A 25,720-nucleotide genomic window follows, 5' to 3' on the forward strand; every position below is an offset into this window, starting at 1 on the left:
GCTGTGCCGATGTTTTGGCTATATTTATATTCCACACACATATTACGGACCGTCTCTTAATGCCTTTATGCATGCAACGTCAGGGCGGCGCTGTTTTTCCATGAAAACGTAATTGCATTGTGCTGTCTACGTCACTGTTTGTGGTTCTCGCTGCTTTTCACTACTCCCTTCTGCCTGTTGTGAGTCACGCTTTGGTTTCGAAATACGCAGGGACTAATACCCGTTCTCTAGTCTCGGATACTCTGGGACGCTCTGGGACGATCGGAGAAATGTCGGTTTCACATAGAGAATAAAAATAAATTGATAGAATGACGTCATAATAGCAGTTTTGGTGTTTCAACGGAATTGACAGGTTTGCTCCCCGTCCCTACTCCCCCCACTCCGCTGCTTTCAAGTCTTGATAAGCACTAGACCAACTCTCCTCAACAACCATTTGCTTCCCCTATTCCACCATTTGTATTAATGCCACTTTCAACATGGGAGTGGCGGAGGGACTAAGCACGGAAAGAGAGAGCCAACGGAACTGCTATTTGCCAAGCGTCAAGTACTCCTCTCCACCTCACCCCGCCATTATAGGGTTCGTGTTGGCTCGGTTCAGGGCTGTTCTCGTTCGCTCGGCTATGATCGTAGGCGAAAGTCTCTTTGTTCTACTTTGAGACTATTTCATCCCAGAATTTCGACCTTACAACCATATGTCTGTCTCCGAGGAACACGTTTTTCTCTCTCTCTCACTCTGTGCACGGCTTGTATGTTCCGTCACGCACTATGTATGCTAAGACCAACAAGAGACCGTTCCATTCCTTCCTTTCATGGGTAAGGAAGGATGCACATCTGAGTGAGTGAGAAGCACTGACCGCTGAAGTTGTGTTGCTGAACACGAATTCAATATCTACCTGTAGTCCTCGGTGTCTAACGTTTTGTTGCTTGGGCTCAACAGGACAGACAGCGCTGTATTAGTCCTTGAACCGTTTGAATTTCGAAATAGTGGAATCTGTATTTCTTTTGTTCAGTGTTCGTGTTTGACAGAGTTGAGCGATGTTCATGACATCTATCGGTAAGTGTTAATGTGTATGTGTATTAACGTTTATCACTAATTAAATACTAGTTTTAACTACTTATTCGTGTTTCCTGAAGGTCATTTGTAATAGATGCAGTTGAATAAATTACCCACAGTGAAATGTATATTATTAATGCTAAATTATTAGGCATGTTATTGATTGGGAACCAGTAGCATGCGTTGTAATCTGAACCCATTTGAGGTCGTGTGAAGGGTACCAAGCATGCGATCTATTCTAGAAACCTGTCCCTAGAAGCGTTCGTAACAAAACCAGTTACGGCTGCCACGGCCATGTTGGTTTAGTTTTGATTGACAGGGCAAAGCGGGAGATTAGTTCACTTATGAAACAGTTGACGCAGTTGCTGACTGGAATTATCCATGTTGTGTTGAACACGTTTGTTAGTTAAATTATTGCATAATGAACAGTTCGATCTGTGAACTAGTTTGTAAGCAGATATTGCATAGAACTGATATACATGCATTTAGACAATACTCTTTTTGAATCAGATGCAGTTAATTACTATATATGTATATATTTATCCACATGTTAGAATTCTGTATCTTAACGCCCCAGACCGGTATTTTTATGGATATTTGTAACTTCGAATTTTAAAATATTGACAGCATTGCATTAGAAATTTGCTCCACAAATTTTTAAGAACAAAATAAAGACGATACTTTACCAAATTTAACGCCATAGTAACGTTCATGGTTTAGAACAAATTTAACATTTGATGACAGCACCGGTGGAGGTGGTTAATTTTTTAGAATGTTAAAACATTCGAATTGCTGTTGGTAAATACACTTCAGAATAAGTTCCTGCATTAGCAGTAAGTTTTTTAACCCAACATGAACATTTGGCCAGTGTGTTGAGATCATGTCGCAGTTGTCCAGTTTACCCACGTTGTTTATAATACATTACTGGTATCTAATACATCTTTGATATTTGACTCCCTCAAAACGAATTGCAGTCTCAAGTATTAGTTTAAACCATCATGGGGACAAAACTCATCATACTCAAGTGGTTTGCCAAATTTTATGTTTAATAAAAAATTTGAAATTTATATGCTGCTAAGCACCTTTTTAATATTACCATGTCCTCTATGCTCAGGATTCCCACATGGTCTCTTCTCTTCAGGTTTTCAGACCAAATATTTGTATGCTGTTGCCATGTACTGTGTGTGCTACGTGTCCATCTTGCTCATCTATGATGTGATCACCCTATTATAATTTACTAGAGAGTATACATTATGTAGCTTCTCATTATACAGTCCTCTCCACCCTTCTGTTTCTTCCCTCATAAACCCTAGTATTCTCTTCATCACCTAGTTTGTTTAATACCCCTGAAATGAGTTCTTAGATTAAGATACAAAGTTTCATGCTCATACAAAGCAACTGATAAACTTAATGTAGTTGTGATACTTAGATCTGCATCTTATATAAGAGCAGGAAAGATGAGCTTCAGAAATGGGTGGTAGCAGACATTCCACAAATTTAATCTTCTCCTTATTTCTTTAGGAAAACAAATTTTATGTTACTGTCATTTCCAAATGTTTGCACAGATTTGAAGATGTTACCTCTCTGTAAAAGATTTTGTCCAATATGCAGGTGACAAGAGAAACATACTTAATTTTCTCTGCATTTACTTCTAGAATAACTTCCATTAACTGGAATTAGGTTAGAAGTAAATACCACAGAAGACAAACACCAATTCTGTGTTGGGGTGTGCAGGTTACATAGCATGCATGAAGAGAAGAGGAAGACATACAGGGTTTTGGTGGGAAAGCCAGAAGGAAAGAGACCAACATTAAGACTTATACATAGGTAGGAGGATAATGTTAAAATGGATCTTAGAGGGACAGGATAAGGTGGTATGGATTGGATTGATCTGATTCAGGATGTGTTCTTGTGAACATGGTGATGAACCTTTGGGTTCCATAAAATGTTGGGAAATTCTTGAGTAGCTGCAAAACTGGTGACTTCCTCAAGAAGGGCTTCACTCCATGAGCTTAGTTAGGCTGCAGACTGGATGAAAGTTCCAGAATGTCTCAGCCTAATAGTATTAAATTTAATGTCTTTGAAATATAGCAGATAGCATTTGATAGATAGGATGTTGGAAGTTGATGCTGATCCTGCTGTTTGTTATTTGCACCACATGGAAGTGGTAGTGATGCTGATGTGCATGAGGAACGTGCTGCCTTCAGCTTCACCCTACTCCAACTCTGAAGGTTGAGGCAGCATGTACCTCCAAGACATTGGCAGTAATGCCTGCTCACACCCAGTGTAAATACACAAGAGCAGGATGAACATCAGCAATGAATCAGTGTGAAAACCTAAAATCAGTAAATATATTTCAACATATAATTTTAAGACCCTGGACTCATTACAGGTATTAAGTGTAAGTTATAGGCCTGGTCTTCCTTTATATCACATACCAGGATAGTTTCATGTTAGTTTGGTCTTAAGTTTAGTTAGTTTAGCTTGGGTGGACACATGTATCAATCTTCACATGACCAAAAATAATTTTTGAATACTTGCAGCTGTCCTGGGAACAGTGATAATGACTTCAGTGTAATATAACAAGGAGGAGGGACAACTTTGCAGTATGATGAACAGTTTTCATTTTGGCACTAGTTACCTAATGCAGCTGTTCTAACCTACTTAATCCCTCTAACCTATCACAAATTATGAATGTATTTATTGTTGGGATAATGTCAGTATAGCCACTGACTATGGGCTCAGTTGTCCAGACTGAGGAGTCAGAGTTTGAGTCCTGGTAGGGGCAAGATTTTTCTACTCTCCTCGTCATTCAAACCAGTTCTGGGGTCCACCCAGCCTCCTCTCCAGTGGGTACCAGAGCCCTTTTCCTGAGGCATGAAGTTGATTGCCCTATTCCAGCTAGTGTGAGCTGAGGAATACTTTGATCTGTACATCCACTCCCCCATAAGTCTGTATGGCATAGTGCTTAATTAGTTAAGCACGGGGACAACTTCACCTCTTACTGTCCCAAATATAACTGGATATAGTTTCAGAAGGTGTAACTGGTGATCATATTGTAAAGTTATACGTGGTAGAGTCATTAAGTTCGTGGAATGTGTTTCTATCTCATCATATTACAAGGTATTCATATACACTTACGCAGATCCAGATCGGCCCTCAAAATAGTTGCTGTTGGCTGCTATGCAAGTCTGCCAACGTTGATATAGCTGTCAAAAACATTGCTGAAACATATTGGCTGTAAATTCCCGTACGACACTGCGGCCATTCCACGAACTTATTGACTGTGGTAGCATATCTAATAATTCACCAAAGCAGCAGAAGAGTATTTCTACTTCGAAATTAAATCTTAGCTTATGGCATGGTACATGGTATGTTTTGTGCATCAGAAGTGCTATGCTGTTGCTGTTTTGTTGCTAGTTGGATGTAAGTTATGTTCATTCATTATTTAATAATTCTTACAATGGGGGGGGGGGTAGCCTTAAAAACAAAAGTTCTGGAGTGACCTAGCACACCGTTTCACATTGAAAGAAATTGGTATGAATCACGGTATGAGATCATTCCTGACATTTACATTTGCACAGTTGTACAAAAAAAAAAAAAAGAATGTAATTGAAGTCACACATATATAACCAGGTTGGTATTTTTGCCACATGTTGATAGTTAAATAGGCTATAAGTTCTTATCATAGTGTATAAAACCTTTAATAAAAGCCTTTTATAATTCTTGTTTCAAGTACTTGAGCATCAGGCCAGCAAGCAAAAGAGCACTAGGGTACCAACCTCTACCAGGCTGCCTTCCATATAGCCCTGCTTACAAATATCTCCTGTAGTCAATCGTATACGTACGGTGTGGGAATTACATGCCATAATTGCTTGTGTACAAGAGTCACAGTATCCAAGTTGTAAGTAATATTTTAATGAGTTCTTTTGAAATGTCAAGCCAGTAGCCAGATTATAGAGTGAAGAATGGGTTTGTAATGGGTTGACTTACACTTTGCATTAGAGCAGCGGTTCTCACATATGGGTCTAACCACCTTTGTCATAGACTGATATTATAGCAAGACCTTCAGATTTTGAGGGCTTGAGCGAGGGGTATTAAGGACCATGTGTTGACAGTTAGAACAGTGGGATTGTAGTTTTAATAATGCTAGACTTTTAAGAACATTCAGCTCTTATCATAAGAGTGACCTGAAATTGTGGTGCTGCAGCATTTGTCCCACTAATTGGCTGTTGATCAAAAGTTGCCCAAGTGATTTGTTGAATGTATAGTCTTATGGTCAAGCAGATGTCAGGAACCTAGTACAGCCCATTTAACTTAGATATATGAACAAATTATTGTTTTAGAACACTGGAAACTGTGACAACTGCAAACAGCGTTTCCTTTAAATTAGTTTTAAAGTGATTTTTGTTTTTAAACAACATGACATTAAAGGTGAAAAACCTGCATGGATTTTGAACTGCTGGGCCTCCTTCTGTGGTGGGATGTAGAAGTCTTTCATTGATAAAAACCATATCCCCAAATGCCCAATGGCATGCTTGAATAATCCATCATCAGGTGTTGGCTATGAAAATATTCCCCTTGAATTTGAAACCAATTAGGTCTCATATATCAAAGCAATAAATTTAATGAAATTCAATACTTCAAAAAAACTGCATTGACATGGATGCTGCATCAACAGTAGGAGTGTGTCATACAGAGAAATGTGAATCGCTTATGTGAGGAACAAAAGAGTTTTTCCATCAGGAGGAAAAAGTTGAATTTGATTCTCCATTCAGCAAAGATGAGAAGCTTGATGAGATGGTATATTTCACAGGTATGTTTGGATAATTAAACAAATTGAAAAAGTTGTGAAATTCCAGGTAAAACTGAATTTACTGATTTCAAAGCTCAGTGCATATTTCAGATTCTTATTGTCTTTCTTGACTAAAATTAATTGATTAAGAGGTGGGCCATAGTGGCCATTGTACAGTGATCTTCTTTGATCTGTTACATATCCCTGTCTTCAGTCAGCCCCCTAATATCCCACACTTGAGATGAAGTGCAGTACTTAACAGGGCTTTTAAGCAGTCGCTTGGTTTCATAAAAAGATGCCCCAGATGATGAAATCTTAAGTTGGCTCAGGCCTTATCATCACATAGGACATATGAGGATGTTATCTTTTCTGACACTTTTTCCAAGAGGAATTGTGTACTAATCTCAATTTGAAAAGCTGCTTTTTAAGGTGACAGTGTCCTGTTACTCATCTCAGGTGGCTCTATTTCTTCTGCGCTGACAGATTGGGCTCACTGGCCTGTTCCCATTCAGAATTATTCTGAAACTTCAAATCTTACAGTTATTTTTTTTTTAATTCACGTAGTGGGAGGTGGAGTCTTATTGGGTCCACTCAGCTCGGCAGCCACTGATTGGCCTATTGTAGCTTGCCCTGGGTGATTATGATGATGGAGAATTTGGTGGAATGAAGATTGACAGGGGAAAGTACTCGGCGAAATCCCACCCCAGCGCCACTTTGTCCACCACAAATCCCACTTGATCAGAACTGGGATCGAACCTGGGCCGCCACAGTGGGAAGCCAGAAACTAACCGCTTGAGCTATGGCGCAGCCTTAATCTTACAGTTAGTAGGACTCCTTTGATGGGTGATCAGCCCATTGCAAGGCCACTACCTACACAAAGTGACACAAACGCATAGCAAATGCAGACGCCCATGCCTTGAATGGGATTCAAACTCATTATCCAAGTATTTGAGCAGGTGAAGACATTTCATAACTGTGCAGCCACTATGATCAACATGGTTCCTCTTTAATGCAAATATTTCCTAGTCCTTTTTGTAAAGGGTCCTTGGAGGAAACCTTTTCCTTGTTTTTTACCGTGCTGTGGATTCCCAGTCTGTTCCTTCAGTTCCAGTGGCTTACATGGCAAGTTCTACTGAGATGCATGCATTGCAACCATCTGACAGTTAAACATTTTTCTTGTAATTTCCTGACACATTGCAGTCTAAATCCTGTTACATGTATCATGTATGGAGCCTTTAACTTGTATATTCAGCAGTCAGCAGTGGTCTCCTAAACATGTTTTTTTTTGGGGGGGGGGCACTGAAATCTGTTATTCTTGAAAGTAATTATATGAAGTATCCCCCATGTGAAAAACAAAAGGAAGTCTTGACTGATTTTATGTTCTAATGCAGTATGACTTTGAAGCCTGTAGTAAATTATAAATGTTTAATTTTTTTGGTGTTTGTAATAACATTGACCAGTGAAGCCTTAATATTGATTCATTCAGTATATAGTTTTAATATCTTGCCAATATGAATAAATGTCAACAAACAAAACAGTGAATAGCTGTATTTCAAATTACTGTTTGCTTTTAGTATGGATAGAGTTCATTGCAGTGTTAAGTACTCTGATTATTCGGTTTAAAACAGGACACCTAGAATTACAGAATGTAACTTCCCTTTCTCACATTAGCTGTGGCATCTTTTCTAAGTACTTTGAAAAATGGATATTGCAGAATATGCCTCTTTAAGTGTACGCAGTATAATTGTACAATCTTTTTTTCTGTGAACAAGCAACAGGATTTATGTGTGCATATGTGTGTGTTTGAGAGAGGGAACTTACATCAGACTTGTAACAGATTAAGAAAACAAGAATTTATGGGAAGAACTACTTTCCTACTTTCCTTTGAGTGCAATTTGAGCATTTCATATGACAAGTGGGGAAATACTTTATTATGTAAACTCTATTTTTATGGAATCTCAATAGACTAAAATATTTAAGTGGTAAATTTGTTACCCAAGCCTTGTCAGTTAAAACGGTGCACCAGGGAATGAATGAATGAATGTATGTATGTATGTATAAGGGGTGGGCCTTCTTGGCCCTTGCACTGCGACCACAGTGATCTATTGTGCCTCCCCTTCTGATTATCCCCTCAACAAACCTGCGCTTCGAATGAAGCGTAGGATTTTGCACGTGGAGATGTCTAAAATCGTCACTTGGTTCCATAAAATATTGACCCAAGGGGCGCAATCTTAAATAAGCTAGGGCCTCACATTTGCACAGGATATGTGTGGCTGTTTCATTTTCTTCTTGACACCTCTCACAAGTGGGGCTATCACTTAGTCCCAGTTTGAAGAGGTGTCCTTTAAGGTAACAGTGTCCTGTAAGTAGTTCCACCACCCATCATAGCTGGTTCCTGTTTAACTTCAACAGTTCCTTTGCTCTTTTAGTAGAGGGTCCTCATATGAGTTCCTTTGCTTGCCTGAGTCCAGTCAAGGATCCCCAGTATTTCTTGTGATTCATATTTGTCCAGTCCCTGAGTGCCTTTCTGGCGATTCCTATAGAGATGCCTCAGGCTGGTTCAGGTCCTATGAATGGATGTTCAGCTCCAATCTTGGCCAGTTGGTCTGCTATTTCATTTCCAGCAATACCCTCATGCCCCGGCAACCATATTAGTTGTACCCTGTTATGTTTGGCCAGTTCCATGAGGGTTTGGTGGCAATCCCAGATCAATTTTTAGTTGATCTGGTGTTTGTCAAGCACTTTAAGTGCAGCTTGGCTGTCAGTTAGAATGTAGATGTTCCTATTTCTGTAGTTCCTATCTAAATTCTCCATAATACATGCCTCAATGGCATATACTTCTGCCTGGAATACTGTCGTGTACTGCCCAAGGCTGAAACTAAGTTTCCGCCTCATGCCATGGCAGAACACACCAGCTCCAGTGTCCTTATTTATCTTGGAACCATCTGTATACCAGATCAGTCCTCCTTTTCTATCGGGCTGAAACCCGTCTTCCAATTCACTCCCGTCAGGAAATCTGACTGTGAAGGGTTTTTCATATATTGTCCACCCACCTACGCCTTGGTGTTCCCAGTGGTCTCTTTCCTTCTGGCTTTCCCACCAATGCCATACACATTCCTTGTCTCCCCCATTCGTGCTACATGCCCTGCCCACCTCATCCTCCTTGACTTGATCATTTTAATTATACTTGGAGAAGAGTACAAGTTATGAAGCTCCTCATTATGCAGTTTTCTCCTACCTCCTGTCACTTCATCTCTCTTTGGTCCAAATATTCTCCTCAACACCCTGTTCTCAAACACCCTCAGTCTATGTTCCTCCCTTAATGTCAGAGACCAAGTTTCACAACCATACAGAACCACAGGCAAAATTATAGTTTTGTATATTCTAATTTTTATGTTTTTGGACATCAGATGAGAAGACAAAAGGTTCTGGACTGAATGGTAGCAAGCATTGCCTGAGTTCAGTCTCCTCTTAATTTCCTCCTGAATCAGGTTTTCATTTGTTATAACCATTCCCAAATATTTGGACTGGGCCACATTTTCAAAACATCTGTTTTCTATCTTTATGTCATGATTTTGCCCTGCATTTTAGTGACAAGACAGCAACATATATTTAGTTTTCTCTGTGTTAGTTCTAGACCAACCTTCTTACGTGCCTTCTTGAGTATTTTAAGCTTGATCTTGAAAGTTTTTAAAAAGAAACTTAACACCAAGAAGGCCGCTGTGAATGTGGAAGGTTGAACATTGCGTATATTGTGCATTTTAGACATCATATGTGTATCCATACAATTAACATCTATTGTAATAGTAGTTTCCGAAAGTATTGATACCCTCTGAGGATGATCTGTAAGGATCGAAACATGTAAGGGAGATAAATCCTCAAGTGATAAAACTTAAATAGTCACGATAAATGACACAAATTCTGTCCCAAGTGCAAACAATATATATTATATGTCTTTGATCTTGTTCTTTCTACACTACATGTTTCGGCCTCTATCGGCCATCATCAGGTGTATACTCTTAACGTTGCTGCCACACTGACCCCAGTCTAAAATTTAACATTTAAAAACACAATGTCATATTCTTCGTATTATCAACATCTACATCGTTGATATATGTCTGGTATGTAGATTATGTTGCACACGTCAAATTTGATATTCTTGTAGTAGCACTTTAAAAATCTTTAGTTATGATGTTTTTAAACCTTTTAAAATTTTCTCTAACATAACATAACTACAAACGCATATAAAGTAGTATAACCACTGACATGTCAAAATATTATTCAAGCAAAAGTGGTATAAGTATGTAGTTTTCAATATTTTGCAGGTATACCCATAACTATCTTTTCGCATGCTTTTGATTAAAATAAATTGTGTGCCCATTCTAATAATAATAATAATAATAATGGACATGAGATTTGCTGCATAGAATGTAAGAAATCTGCATAAGGCAGGTTCACTCATGAGAGTTGCAAAAGAAATGAAGGAAAGATACCACTAGTAAGACCAAGACATAGGTGGTTTAATAATAATAAAATGGATCTTAGAGAGACAGGATGGGTAGTATGGACTGGATTGATCTGGTTCAGGATAGGGACCAGCTGTGGGCTTTTATGACCACAGTAATGAATCTTTGGTTTCCGTAAATTGCTGGGAAGTTCTTGAGTAGGTGCACAATTGGTGGCATTTCAGGAATGGCTCAGCTCCATGAAGCTAGTTCATTAAGATGTAAACAAAAAGGTAAATCTATCACTGTATCAGGCCATTGAGGTTCATAGGATTGTGAGACTTCCAGGCTCACACATTTTCTAGACGATTCACACAGATGGCAGTGAGGTTTTCAGCCTTACATACCAGCCACCCTTTCCCCCATGAAGAGTCCTGGTACTCATTTATGTTAGAGACTGAGTGGACCCCAGGGCCATAGTAGGGGAGGAATGATGAGGTCAGTTGAATAATACAATTTTACTTTTCTGGTATGTTGCTCAGACATGTTGCACTCAGTTGATCCCACCTAACATGTTAATACTGGCAATTCTGTTACTGTAATTTTCTTTGTATTCCCTGCTGGGATCTGGCTTCTGATAGCATAGTTTCATTTCTTACTTTCATTTTTTTATGATTTAATTACAGTTCTCTAGATTTATGTCTAATAGTGTTATAAATTAGAAAATTGCAATATTCTCAAGTCTGATTCATTCACGTATCAGTATTATTCCACTGTTGAATGGGAAAACAATTCCAGAGTGTTTATTTATTTAAAATTTATAGGAAAACATAATGTTCATTGTTGACAGTTAATAAGTAATGCACTATAATATGGAAAATTTATTAATGGATTTGAAATGTGAAGGGAATTAATGTAAAATTTGATGTACTGTAAGAATGGCCCCAACCATTTTAATGAATGCTACATTATTTTGTAATTGACATGTAGGTTAAAATCTATTTGAGCAAGGACATTTCTTAAATGTAGAACAAAAAACTGTAATGGTAAACAGCTGCATGTCTGATACTGTTTGTTATTACTTTATAGGGTGGCCATGAACAACCTCCCATCAGCATCAGCTTCTGGTAAGTTAAAGAAGTTTCCTAAACACAGAATTTATATATGTATATATAGGTATGCTTCCTGATCTATCCAAGTTAGTGTTATATACAGGGGACTTAGTTTTATAATTTGATATGCTTTGTGCTGATGGTATTTGGCAATTGAGTCATTGTGACATAAGGCACATGTCTAAATTGCCAATAGCAATATGTAAGGTACATTTGACCATGAAAATATATGATGTATTAATGTAGTTTACTGATTTTGTAATTGTAGTAGTTAAAAAGCTGGCCCTGTATTTATGAGAAAGGAAAAATCATACTTACTATTTCAAAATTGAAAACTTGTTTGTAGATGACTTAATAGTACAGTTACCTGAAATGTTTCTGCTGCTTGGAAACAAACCCTTGAAAACACTGAAGTGAGTATATTAATAAATTTATAATGTAATTTTTGCAATGTATTAAAATTTATACATTATATGTTACACCACCATAAAGAAATGTTTTTCTGCTTGTTTTCATGCCTGCCCTAGGGCCAGTGGCTTTTAGAGAATGTGTGGTAGTTTGTGAATCTTTTGTTTATGAAATGAGGTAATAAATTTGAAACTGTCATGACCTCGTCTTTTCTGTAGTAGTATTGTATGGAAGCAAAGGCATTGTCTGTGCTGTGGACAGGCTGAACCAACAGAGAAAGGACACAGTGCATGCATGATCTGTGGTTACATTTGCTTGATTTTACTCTACCAAATGAATTATGGTGATTCTAGATGGTGGAACTGTAAAATAGTTCTGAGTTTTGTAGTAATATGACAAAGAATTGTATGTCTCTGTAGTGGTTCTCTGTTAGATGGGGGGTGAGGGGGTGGGGGTGGCATTAAATGAGCAGAGAAAGTAGCGTGGTTATGTGGTACACTGTTCTGTATGCTTGTTCTTTCAAAAATAATGTTGTGACGCTTGCTCTCAATCATATACAGCCTAAGTAAGGTGCATTTATGGAGCAATGTTTATTACTCATAAACTGAACAGAGAGGCTTAAATATCTGCAGGAGGGGAAAGGTGGTTCTGTGATCGGGCTGTTTGCTTGTGGTCTTTAGTTTCAATATAGTTTTAACTACTTTATTTTGTTTTACCATAATCTAATATCCCCCTCTCCACCTTATCGTGGTGAGGGGGTTTGAGTATGCCAAGGACCCTGAGAGCTATACCAGCGGTAGCGTAGCTACTGGCAGGGCCTCCCTTGCTGGACAGGTCAAAGGGTAGGCATCAGACGAAGAGAGACACCAAAAACCAAAAACTGATGCCGGAAGCAGCGTCATCAGCAGCGACTTGAAGCACAGAACAAATGATGCTCGAGATGGTTCAAGTTCGTATAGCAACAGGCGTGACCAGAGTGGTTTGAACGGCTGTTGTACTGCGATGTGGAAAGCAAATGGAAAAACTACCACATTATCACTTTTCCTGGATAGTCTCTTTCCAAAAACAGAAGATCACATTAAGTGGAGGAACTGTTTTGGAAGAGACTGTGGACCTGTCATCTGACAGTTACTGATCAATCAATCAATCTAATATATAAATTCAAGCATAAAAACATAATTCAAATTATTAAAATTAGACAGTAGTTTATTGAAATTTTATGGTTTTTATAAGAAAAAGACAGCATGTGTTACAGCTCCTGTGAGGTGCAGTAATGGTTTTGTTTGACCATTGTGAAATATTATTACAAATAAAACTGTGGCTTTAGTCTGCAAGCGAACTATGCTGACTGAGCAACCGCCGCTTGTCGGCAAAGTTAATGCCAACTTTAGTGGGTAGAGGGTGTCGCGTGGTCAGCGCAACAAACCCCCATGGGCGTTAATTTCGGTTTTCTAGACTGGAGTAGCTATTTCCTTGAAATAGCTTCTCAGTTATCCTCACGAAGCTGAGTGGACCCCATTCCAGACCCACTACTTCTCAGAAAAGTTGGTAGTGCCGGGAGTCGAACCCGGGACCTCTGGATCTGTAGCCAGGAACTCTGACCACTAGACCACACAGGCGGTCCAATATTATTTAATTATAGCCTTTAAAATAACATTTCATTTACTCAAGTCAGTTTTGTGGATTCATAATGTACATGGCTTCTCTGACAGAGTGCTTCCAGTCCCAGTGAACTGTGCTAAATGTAGTTTGCTTCATTGTGAATGCAAATATGAATATCCATAATGTGTATATATTTACCGTCTTTTAGTGCATACAATTTCACTTGTCACTTCACACTACATGTTTCGGCATCATTCTGCCCTCCTCAGGTTTATCATTCACGTTAAACCATTGCACTGCCTGCCATCAAGTATCCATTTATAAAATGATATGTGTTCGTCGTTCAATAATAAAATTTATATATTAAAACTTGTTAAGATATATCATCTTACATGTGTGTAACGCCATTCATCCACTATGGGAGTCATTCTTCTTATGTTTTAATTGTGTATATACTGTGTCTTATGTTGTGTCTTTCGTATGTGGCTGCGCGCGTTGTATTGCTGGACGTCCAGCAATACAATGAACGCACTTGAATGACTGATTGCAAAACCTCATGCAATTTGCATGGTACTCACTTGTGGATTGTTTGCAATACCTGCCAGGACAGCAGCTTCATTTGCTCCATGCATTATGGATCTACCACCGTGATGATTTGGTGTATTTCACCTTAGTGTTACGAAGAGTTTCCAACAGATGTTAGCTAGTGTATGGGTCAATAGTGTTTCAGTCAGGTTATCTTTCACTGTGCAGTTGCCTTGCTGACACATTTCTTCTTGCGTTCACCATAAAAATCATGGCCAGTTCTTCATTTGTGTAGTTACTGATAAACCCCTGCTGTAGTAACTTGTGTGAAGTACTGCATTTAACTAAAGGAAAACAAATTCTGGTAAGAATTAAATGCCTTCTTTCCTTTGATGCAAACGGACAGTATAGAAAATAGTGCCTCCAACAATCCTTTATTGCCGTGGGAATGTGTTTACTGAGCTATGGCCTAGCAACAATGTGGAAATACACAGTCAAGTCCAGAGCAGTAAATTGCTGCTGGCCCTCTGAATCCCACGAGACTCTTGACCATATTTTACTGTCTGACTAGCTGCTAAATTGCTGCTGCTCCCAGCCAGCACAGTGACTTCATTCCAAGTCCCATGGGACCCATGATCTTATTATACTTTCTGACAGCAGATGATGAATGGGAAAGCACACTTGTATGTGAAGCCTGAACCAGTTTTGTTACACAGACCCACAGACTTCCTTGGTACAACATGACTACATAGAAAATGAGGCGTCCAGCAGTTCTATCATTGTGCGTATTTGTTGCCATGTGTGAATGTGTTTACTGGGACATTGCATAGCAACAATGGGGGAGATTTATGCAGTACGCCTTTGAGATGTGTTCAGGTGCCGATATACTTGTATATATAACCAATTTTCCTAAAGATTGATTCAGGCATTCAGAAATCGATAGAGGGGGATATGCAGACACAGACAGCAAGGTGAGGTCATAGGCCTAGTTTAATTTTTCAAAATATGGAAAGTAGGCTACAAAGTAGTCAAGCTTACATCACAGGAAACAGTGTGGTTGATTGCAGTCCCGTCTCTGCTGACAAACAGTACCATTGGTGTGCTTGAACTTCCAATATGGGTGCATTTGTCTGTCGTACAGGGGGATTATAAAGTAGCTTTGTAACTTAAAAATTCAGTCCCGAATGCATGTATCATTCATGTCATAATTGAAGTAGTAATATCTCAGTAATGATTAATCTCAATTGAATAAATCCGGTGGTGATAAACTCAGCTCAAATTTGTCTGGAATTATACATGGGGCAATCCAAAAGTTTCCAAAATTTGAATTTTGCACGCGAATGGTTATGAGTACATCGAAATACCGCTAGGTGTCTCCTCACACATCCTTCTTGAATCAGTGTGGCAAGCGGCGTCGAGTTGCGTGGTTGGGTTAACATTGTTAACATTAACATTTGTGGATGATATATTGATGTGGGGAAGGGTGAAAATTAATTTGAAAAGAAGGTAACATCAGGTCATGGGTATCTTATTATGAAGGAGTATACTTGAGGAAGAAACTAGTGAAATGCTACATTTGGAGCATAGCTCTGTATGGGGCTGAAACATGGACACTTAGGGCAGTAGATCAGAAACATCTGGAAAGTTTCGAAATGTGGTGTTGGAGAAGGATGGAGAAGATCAGTTGGACCGATTATGTAAGAAATGAAGAAGCATTAATTAGAGTCAGTGAGCAGAGGAAATATCCTACACAAAATAAGAAAACGGAAGGCTAATTGGATTGTCATGTTTTACGCAGAAACTGCCTTCTAAAAGAAGCTATCGAAGGAAAGATAGATGGGCGGATAGAAGTGACAAGAAGACGTAAGAAGATGCTGGAAGACCTTCGGGACAGAAGAGGATACTGTCATTTGAAGGAGAAAGCTCTAGATCGCAATAAGTGGAGGAATTGTTTTGGAAGAGACTGTGGACCTGTCGTCTGAGATTACTGAAGATGAGATACTTGAAAGTAATGTATACAAGATGATGATTGAGCATTTCAAGGAACGTAGATACTTGCCTTAGAATAAAAAGTAATAACAATGGTTAATGAAGTAGAGAGATTTATATGTTAGTTTGTTTGAGAAGTGAAATTCAAAAGGAAAAACAGTAGTACTGAAGGAAAACAAGAATGGACAGATTTGAAATGAAATCTGTAGAGAATAAATTGGATTCCAGACTGTATTAATAGAGTTAGAAGAGGAGGAACTACAATGGTTTGTCCATGTGGAAAGACAGAATAGAACAAGGATACTGAAAAGGACATTAGAATTAAATTGTAAAGCAGAGAGATCTATTGTACCATCTAGAACAAGATCCTTCAGGCAGGTACTAGAAGACATCAAGAAGAGAAGAAAGAGCTGGCAAGAAATTGAAAAGGGGAAAGACTGTGGGATGATAAAAGGGAGTGGAGAGACCTATATAAAACAAAAATGGTACTAGAAGAAAATGTTAATTGCATTAGTAGGGAATGTGGAAACACTGTGTCAGTAGGCTAGGCAGAAGTGCATTTGAGACCAGTTGGATGTTTTCAAAGTTGTGAAGCTTACACATTTGTTGTCTCATCAGGATGCCTCCTTTGCCACTGTCGCCCATGAGACCTTGTGATTCCAAAATTTCATATCGGAGGATATTTTAAGAGAACCTTTAAGAGACTGTGTTATATTAGACATATTTAGAAGTCAGTCATGCAGGTAATATATAGGCACTGGTCGCACTGATCTCTTCAGTACAAGGGGGCACGCGGTAGCATAGTTGGTTGAGGAGCTATGCTATAAGCCGGAGGGTCGCGAGTTCAAGTCCCGATGAGGTCATTGGATTTTTTCAGTTGACCTAATCTTTCCAGCTACACTATGGCCCCGGGGTCAACTCAGCCTCTAACAGAAATGAGTACCAGGAATTAATTAAATAATTTTCCTGGGGAGTAAAGAGCAGCCGGCACATAAGGCTTACCGCCATCTTTGAGCCAATTGTCTAGATAATGTGGGACCCTCAACGTCTCACAACCCCATGGGCCTTCATGGCCTGTTACAGGATAGCTTTACTTTTTTGCTTTTACTCTTCAGTACAAAATCTTTTCTCCTCAAACCAAATTTTGACAGAAAAACTTGTTTAATGTATCACAGGTATTTTAAGAGCAGTATAAACCCCAGTATAAATATGACTGTGTTTGATGTTGTCTGTGAGAATAAAGTATTGAATTAATAGATATTTTGCATTTCTAGTATTTACGGTGTTCATGGTAAGGACAAGGTAAAGTTGTCCCTGTGCTCAACTAATTAAGCACTATGCCATGAAGGCATATGGGAGAGTGGGTGTATAGATCCACATTTTCTTGACCTTGGCACTAGTTGGAAGTGAGTGGTCAGCTTCACGCCCCTGCTGCTTTACCCCCTGGGGAAAGTGCTCCTGGTACCCATTGCATAGGAGCCTGCGTGGGCCCTAGAGCCTGTAGGATGACGTACCTACCAGAACTCGAACTTCAACCCCCTTGCTTTCCAACCTGTAGCCAGTCACTGTACAGTGTTGGTGGTATCTTTTAAAACTAACAGTGGATATACAGCTCAGAAAATAGAAGTCACAAAAATAGAAGCATGCATCCAGTTTGTAGTCTGTGGATGTCAGATTTTTCCATTTTCCATTTCTTGAATCATGTTGAAATGTAACAACACAGTATATTACATGCGGATGGCAGCCTCATGACTAAGTGTCATTTATAGAGTGGTCATTTGCTCCTGTTTGCAAGGATAGCAGAGTTTTTGGTGCAGGACTAAATCATAATAGTCAGTTAACCCTTTGAAAGTATGGCAAGATTGAAATATTGAAAATTAAAGTGGATCTTACAGTATGATGGGTGTTACAGACTTGATTTGTCTGGCCCAGGACGGGGACCACTGGAGGACTTTTGTGAGGACAGTAATGAACCTTCAGGTGCCATAAAATGTTGGGAAATTGTTGAATAGCTGAGAAACTGTTGGCTTCTTGAGAAGGACTTGGCTCCAAGGAGTTGGTTGGTTGCTACCATGCAGACAAGAATCTTCTTCAGTGTTCCATTTGTGTCTGAAATATATGTACAGAACTGTAATTTTAGTTTTGTTTTCTATGATTATGAAAATTTTCTCACCCTAAGCGAAGAACACAGATTGTGTTTGAGAACAGGCTGCTAACGAAAATGTTTTATGTAAGAGGTAGGAAGTACGAGTAAGTAACAGGCAAATAAAGATGTCATAATGCAAAAGGATCAGAGTTGTACTCCACTAAGTATGGTTAGGCCATCAAGTCAGGAAGGATAAAATGGGCAGGACATGTTGCATGCATGGGGGTAGTGATAATGAAAAAACTTGAAGAAATCATTTGGGAAGGATAATATTAAAAGAGATCTTGAAGAGATGGGTGTGAAGGCATGGAATGGATTCAACTAGCTCAAGAGAGGTCATGTGTTGGGGGGCTCGTGAATATGATACAGTCACTTCAGTTTTTATAAAAGTTGTTCTTTTTTACCAGCTGAGCTACTGTTCACGTCTCTAGAGGGACTCTGCCTCATGGAGTCTGAGTGTAGTTCACTTCTTATGAACCTAAATTATTCTACAGTCCCATATGACTGCCATATACATAATTCGGTTTTCTATCATTCTGTTGGTTTATTCTCTAAAACTTTTACTTTTCATTTTTGATACATGATTACATATTTGTAATTTTCAGTCCTCCACTTACTCAAATATTCCATATGCCCTTGTTTGTAGCTTTTCTTCTCTACATTTGTGTGTACAGAGGGCCTATATGATGTGAGATTGAATCATTTTTTAATCAACGGATAATGGCCCACATAGCAATTGAGTGATCACTGAAGAGAAACAGCCTACTGTTTCAGTACATACATTATTTCATAAAAGAATCACAAAATGTGACCTGGTTCTAACCAGGTCTCATGTATTGAAGAAGTATTTCTTCACACACAAGAAAGTTGATGTCATGATTTTATGAACAGAATGGTTATTGTCTGTAGCAAAATTGAAACATTTTATGTCCTCTGTTTTTTTATGTATGTGTGCATTTGAGAGAGAGAGAGAGATAATAAAATGAAACTGAGCAAACATCCAAGAATTGTTATACTTGTGGTATACATTTCAAATATGACCGGGACTGATTTTTTTTAAACCATAATTGCATCATCCACAAACTGCATGCCTTGTAAGTCTGATTTGAGCCTTCTGAACAGCACTTGGGGCCAAATCGGGACTGTACAGCGGATGTGTCAGAAGGTTGCATTTCAATTTCCAGAAGGTTTCCATTGTTTTGGCTGTATGGGGGCGTGCATTGAAGGAAGGCTACCCGCTTTCCACCTGTCTTCCGCTTGGATCGGATGTTTTCCTTCACGTATGTTGCCAGGAGGTCTGAGTAATAAACTGCATTGAATGTTCTGGCATCTGTCAGAAGGTCTACATGGATAACCCCCTGCCAGTCCCAGAAGAATGTTGCCATCACTTTTCCTGCCAAACGGCTTCTCTGCGCTCTCTTGGGTTTGGGAGAACTGGTATGCCGCCACTCGTATGATGACTGCTGGGACTCGGGAATGAAGTAGTGCACCCATGTTTCATCAGTGGTCACTATAGACTTCAAAACTGCATCACCTTCATCTTCAAACTGCTGTAGGAGATGACTGGCAGCTTGCATGCGCACCATTTTGTTCACATCTGTCAAAGTGCGTGGTACCCACTGTGCAATCACCTTGCGATAGTGCAGCTGGTATTTCACGATGTCTTCTACACTACCAACACTGATGGACAGCATTGCTCCAAGTTCCTTGATAGTGATGTGCCTATTCTCACGAATAAGCGTGTCTGCACGATCAATGTGTGGCTCGGTGACGGATGTTTGCGGCCAACGATCATGCAGTTCATTCTCCACGCGCTCGCTGCCCTCTCTGAAGCACTTACACCACTCAAACACACGGGTCCGTGAGAGACACTCTTCCCCATACTGTTGTTGGAGTCTGTGGTGAATTTCAGCGGACGGGAGGTGGAATTTGATCACAATGCGTTGTTCCACGTTTCACAGTGCCTTCTGTTTGCTCATCACTCTAGCAACCCCCAGACAAGACTGAACATGAGGGAGGAGGTTGTGGCTTCACTCTCTCATGGTCGCACAGCTGCTGCACAGTGCTGCGTGTTTACACACAAATCAGTCCCAGTCATATTTGAACCACCTTGTATATTCAACAATCTGCAGTAGTTTTCTGCACACACACAAAGGTTACTGAAGTCTGTTAATCTCAGTAATAATTAAACATTGCTTCCTGAAACCTGAACTTGTAGGTTTGCATGTATGTAATTATATATTTAATTAAAATATAATTGAATGTTCTGTAATTTAAGTAAAATGTAATCTTGGTTTCTTTCATCTTTGAAACATTTGCAACGAAAATTTACAAAAATGCACCTGTTAGCTTTACTGTGTCTGTCCATCTGTCTGCATGCAGCAAATTACATGCTGCTGAGTAGGTTTCCAGGAAATTGGATATTGGAAAGTTTTACTGCAGTTTGTTGACACATTCTAAGATTGATTAAAATCAGATAATAACAGCATTCTACATGAAGGTTTATATGCATTTCTGCAAGCATTTGTATTTTGTAACTAAATACTAATTGAAATTAAAGTGCTTCAAAAACAAGAAATTGCAGAGAGAAGTGCATAGTATGAGAGTACACTTTGTGCCATGGTCAAGAAAACTTGGAGATACCACTCATATACCTTCATGGCGTAGTGCTTAATTAGTTAAGCACAGTCGGTATAGCAACTGCCTAGAGTCTGGATAGTGGGGGTTGGATTTCGAGTTCGATAGGGTCAAGAATTTTCTGTATGTCGTTGAGATCGGCTCTAGGGCCCACCCAGTCTCCTATTTATTAGTGTCAAGATGAATGAAAAATTTAAATACTGCTTCCTTCTACTTAAATGCTGTTTCACTTTGAGCCATCAGTTATGCTTTGCATATGTGATGTCCAGAAGGCAATATGAAATATTTCTGAATAACTTATTGTGCCTCTGTATGAAAGTACATGTCACATTAAGGGCTCAAAGGGGTCTAGGGCCAGCATCTTCATTTTGATTTCCCATATCTTCGTAGCAGTGGTGACTTGCCAGATTTCATATTGAATTTAGGGGTTCATATTAGTCAAGACAGTGTGCACGTTTTTTTCTGCTGTTGCTGACACAGACTTGGGGTGATAAATGTCATGTCATTGGCAGTCCAAAATTCACAGAAATGGATAAGCATGTTATGTGGTGCGAATGTGTGGAACACCCTGTTAAAATTAGATCTTGATTAAGGGTGCCAAGGAATTTTTGCCTAAAGTGAAGCAGAATGTTAGAATTACTGTACTCTGAAATGCACCTGGGAGCTTACAGGAAGCTTCTCAAGCAAGTGGACCATGAGAACATATGACCATGGGTTCTCTTTGAAAAGTGTACTGAATTGCTACTCATGGAATATACAGGGGTTGGATAAAATCACTACACTACACATACAGTACACATTTCTTTATTAACATTGTGTTGGACCACCTTTCGCCTTCAGTACAGCTGCAGTCCTTGAAATGACCCGTACAAGTTTTGAACAGCCTGTAGCAGAATTCTATACCATTCTTCTTGAAGAACATCTTCATGTTTCTTTAGAGATTTTGGAGGTGGGAATCTGTTCCTCACTCTAGTCTCCAAAACTGACCAGAGTGGTTCAGTGATGTTCAAATGTGGTGTTGTGCTGGCCAAGGAAAATGTTGTTCACCTTCATATTCTTCAAATCATGAGTGAACAGTTGCAGCTGTGTGAATGGGGGACAATTAATGTCTGATCATGTGATGCACCTGATTACCTAACCTGTCTGTGTATTCCCTTGTAGTAATTCAGCCATGAAAGGCAATAATGGGACCAATAGAATACTGTACCACAAAATTGTTGTCCAAACCATCACAGAACCTCCCCATGTTTCATTTTTTGAACCAGGCATTCCAGATTGTAAGCTTCCTTTGGTGTTCTCCAAACGTGAACTCTTCATGATGTCCAGGTTTTATGGTTGTGATACCATCATTTACGCATCCGCATTAATTTCAGTAATCAGGGATTTACCAGTTTGCAGCTCTACCATGGATGTTGGATTTGTGAAGCTTACGTGATACGTGTTTTCTGGAAACAGAGTTTTCAAGATCAATATTCAGTTATACTGTCACCTGTTCAGCAGTAGTTCTGTGATTTTTTGAAACAGTCCTTCGCAGTGTACAACGATATCCTTCTGTCATTGATTTTCGCCCACTGTGCCTCTTTGCTGTGTTGTCTTCCCACGATTCATGTATACTGACATATCCTTTGAAACTGTCACCCTTGATATGTCTAATAATATGGCAGTATTTGTCACAGATGCTCCAACTAAATGTACACCAATGATCTGGCCTCTTTCAAAATTAGACATACACAAGTCTTCCATTTTCCAGTTCTTTCAGATGAACTGTCACTCAACACAAATCACTAATGTTCTTACAAAGAGCACTACAGAGTGTAAACAAATGGAAGAAGAGCATTCAGTATTGCTAACTGAAGTTCTTTAAGTGTAGCCAACACAAGTTCTGTGCCTCATTTTCTTACTGTTTCCATTATTTCACTCACCTCCTGTATATGCTTACAGAAATCTTGGGAAGTTCACAAAAAACGTAATCCCAGATCCCAGCAAGCTTGAGTATATTAGAATGGGTGGGGGGGGGACTCTCTCAGTCACTCAGTCACTCAGACCATTCACTACAGCATTCATTGTGTTCCCATGTTTTCATTAGTGCCCTTTAAAAGTATCTTGTCCTCAATGCTAGAGCAAGAACCTGGCTGACAGACCATACTAATAGATGTCAGCTGCAAATATGCAGAACCAAGTATCTTCATTCTACTCCTAGTCAGAGCATTGACAGCAGGAGGATCCCTGCTGCTGCCAATGTTACCTTCATGTAGTGTTATCCAAGAGGCCTGTAACATATAGATGCTGTCTCAGTGCACAGTGGCCAGTTAACAACCCTGTCAACAGTCTGCGCTGTTTCCTATCCAAGGCCAGAAGGTCTCTAAGACAGTTTTTCTGAAGGTCCTTCAGTGAAGAGCATTGTCTTATGCCCAGTGGGGTGGCACAGTATTCAAAGTGCTGCTTAGTCAGCCACTCCTTAATCTTAAGGCTGCCAACACATGGTGAAATTGGAATCCCTCCCCCAAGCAAGCTTTGGTTTGATCTTAAGTTATAGGAATGAATTTCTATGTTACTTTATATTTGAAAAAATAAATTATTGTTGAAAGATACTTTGTTCAATTCTTAAACCAAGATCTTACATGGTACTTTGCTTTTGAAAAAAATATGATAGGAGACATGTATTTCATTGATTTTAGTTTTTTAATTCTTAATGAAAGTATAAATGGAACTGTAATACTGTATTTGACATGAAATGTCAAATCGCTTTGCCTTGTCAGATTTCAGTTCACTAAGACTTCAGTCATGACATCACAGAAACCAGAAAAAGAATTTGCTGACTAAATAAAATTAGTGAGTCTTCCTTCAGGAGAGGAGATTCAGAAGTATTCTGCTGTTGCCAGTTGCCCTGTTGAGCCATGTGCACTCTGCATAGTACATGTACTTAGGTTTACTTATCATCAGAATATTTCACTAATTTTTTTCATTACAAAAATAAGCTGTGTCACACAAGCTCCATTCTAGGATTTTAGACCAGGAATTAGAAAGAAAACTTTTGGCATGCTAATGTGTTCTGTATTTTCAGGTATTTTAACTGTTTGGATACAAATTTGGTGAGAGTGAGTACAGACTTCTTTTCTGATGTGGGCTTGATGCTTCAAATGTTGTGATGGCTGTAAGAAATCTTCCCTTATCTCTGTGCTCCTTGTTACTGACTTGGTATTAACAGTAAAACCTGAATTAAATAGAAAACTGCCTTAATACGAAATAAAGATCTCTTGAACTGAACACATCGTGAAAGCCAGCAAATGGAGACTGTGTCATGTAATTGAAAAGGACAGCTATAAATTGGCACAAAATAATTTTCTTCAATATGTACTGTTTTTGTTCTGCACTATGATTACTGGGATTTATCTGAGAAGGAACATTCCTCTCGCAGATTGCAAAGCTTTACAAGACAGACCATCAACAAATAGAAAAAAACTGAAGAGAAGACTTGTGTGCTGCTCAATAATTTTACTGTACATATACCGCTTGAATGTCTGGCTTGTGATTTGGACCTTAAATTTGTGGAATATGTAGCATGCAGCATTTTTATCAAGAAGTGTCTGCATTATGCACACACCTGTTTAAACATGGAAGTATTCAGGTTCCTTGGCATTCAGTTATAAGCAGGTTTTATTGTATTTATAGCCTCTTTCACCTATCTGCTCTATTTTCTGACCTTCTTTGGTGCATGGTTGAGATTGTGATGTTATTTATTCACAGCTGGTTTAAAATGTTCAATTTATTATATCATAATTAATGTATAAAGATAGTGTCTGGTAAACTAATAGATCCAAATAAAGAAATGTCCTACTGCTGTGTGACACAGCTGTATACTAACTTGGTAAAGAATGCAAGCCAGGTGGAGAGTGACAACATGCACATACTCCCTATCATTTCTCGTACACTTCTCCAGCTGGTATAGTCGCAAAGTTGAGTCCAAAACTCTAGGTGGTTCCCTGAAAACAGGAATCTAGTACCACACCTTAAAACCTAATGAGGCCAAGAATGTATTATTCTCTATATCTTGGGTTCAGTAATTCTTCCATATGAGGATTTAACATGTTATGTCCACTTATATTCCCATCTAATTTTAGACTATCATCACTGTCTTTAATGTCACTGCCATATCACCATTGGTCTCGCATCATACAGTGGGATAATATTTCATTAATGGAGTACATGCAGCTGTTTGGCAGAATGACAAATTTCAGTGTTCTGGTTACACCAGTATCCTTGTTCATTAATTTTTGGCTAAAGTGTGCACTTCCCATCAGTTTTGGTACTTTGAGGATTATACTGCATCTGTACATAGATGGAAGAATTTAAAGGGATATGTGAACCTTGGAGTTTCTTTTCATCAGTTCTCGTTCTTTTTCATAGTAAACTACGTTACAGGTTACCTGTCATATTGTAGGACTTTGTCCAGAGAACATCCAACAGTACATGGTTGCAGAAGTACTGGCATAAACTAGTATTTTCAATATTTTTTTCTTCTCTGAATTCTTTTGCCCTAAAATGTGTCTAATCCTGACACAAAAGCAGATTAAAATTATTGTATTCTGTGATTCCTGTTATTTAAATGGTGTACAGGATAAGTGGATACTTTCTCCAGTTCATTTCTGGACTAAGAAATTTTTCATCAGAAAGCATTAACAACTCTCATACCTTACATTTTAAACAAGAGCTCCAGTGCAGAGGGTTACTCATCTTCAAAATTGTTGTTGTTGTTTTTCAGGGTTTTGTTCTTGCGGAATCATTGCTTCATCTTGTGAGTCGAGGTAGAAATTTAACGACATTGGAAGAATGTCTTTAAGCTGAAATCTCACTTTCTTTCTTGTTTGTTATTTCTTCTTCCAGAAATTCTACATCTCTTGCCACAATTATTTGAGACGGATTGCGGGGATTTGATAACCGATAAGCTTTACTTTCCTCACTATATCCCATAAAAATGTATTTCTTGCTCACAGCATCCAGTTTTTG

General features: G+C 38.9%; 1 protein-coding gene across 6 annotated transcripts in view; it reads left to right on the forward strand.

Moving 5' to 3' along the window:
* Positions 1-728: 728 nt before the first annotated feature.
* The window catches only part of LOC111871695, a 68,184-nt gene continuing 43,192 nt past the window's right edge, over positions 729-25,720 (forward strand). Inside the window, exons 1-4 of one of the 6 annotated variants that reach the window (XM_033754358.1) lie at positions 729-1,054; positions 4,791-4,958; positions 5,489-5,870; positions 11,384-11,421. In XM_033754358.1, coding sequence (XP_033610249.1) covers positions 11,391-11,421 — 31 coding nt within the window. In that variant the 5' untranslated portion in view covers positions 729-1,054; positions 4,791-4,958; positions 5,489-5,870; positions 11,384-11,390. Of the gene's footprint in view, positions 1,055-1,201; positions 1,456-4,790; positions 4,959-5,488; positions 5,871-11,383; positions 11,422-25,720 lie in introns of those variants that run through there. The other 5 variants (XM_033754359.1, XM_023864958.2, XM_023864960.2 and 2 more) reach the window with 5 other exon arrangements.

This window comes from Cryptotermes secundus, unplaced genomic scaffold (assembly GCF_002891405.2).
Source record: "Cryptotermes secundus unplaced genomic scaffold, Csec_1.0 scaffold299, whole genome shotgun sequence".
Classification (NCBI taxonomy): Eukaryota; Metazoa; Arthropoda; class Insecta; order Blattodea; family Kalotermitidae; genus Cryptotermes; species Cryptotermes secundus.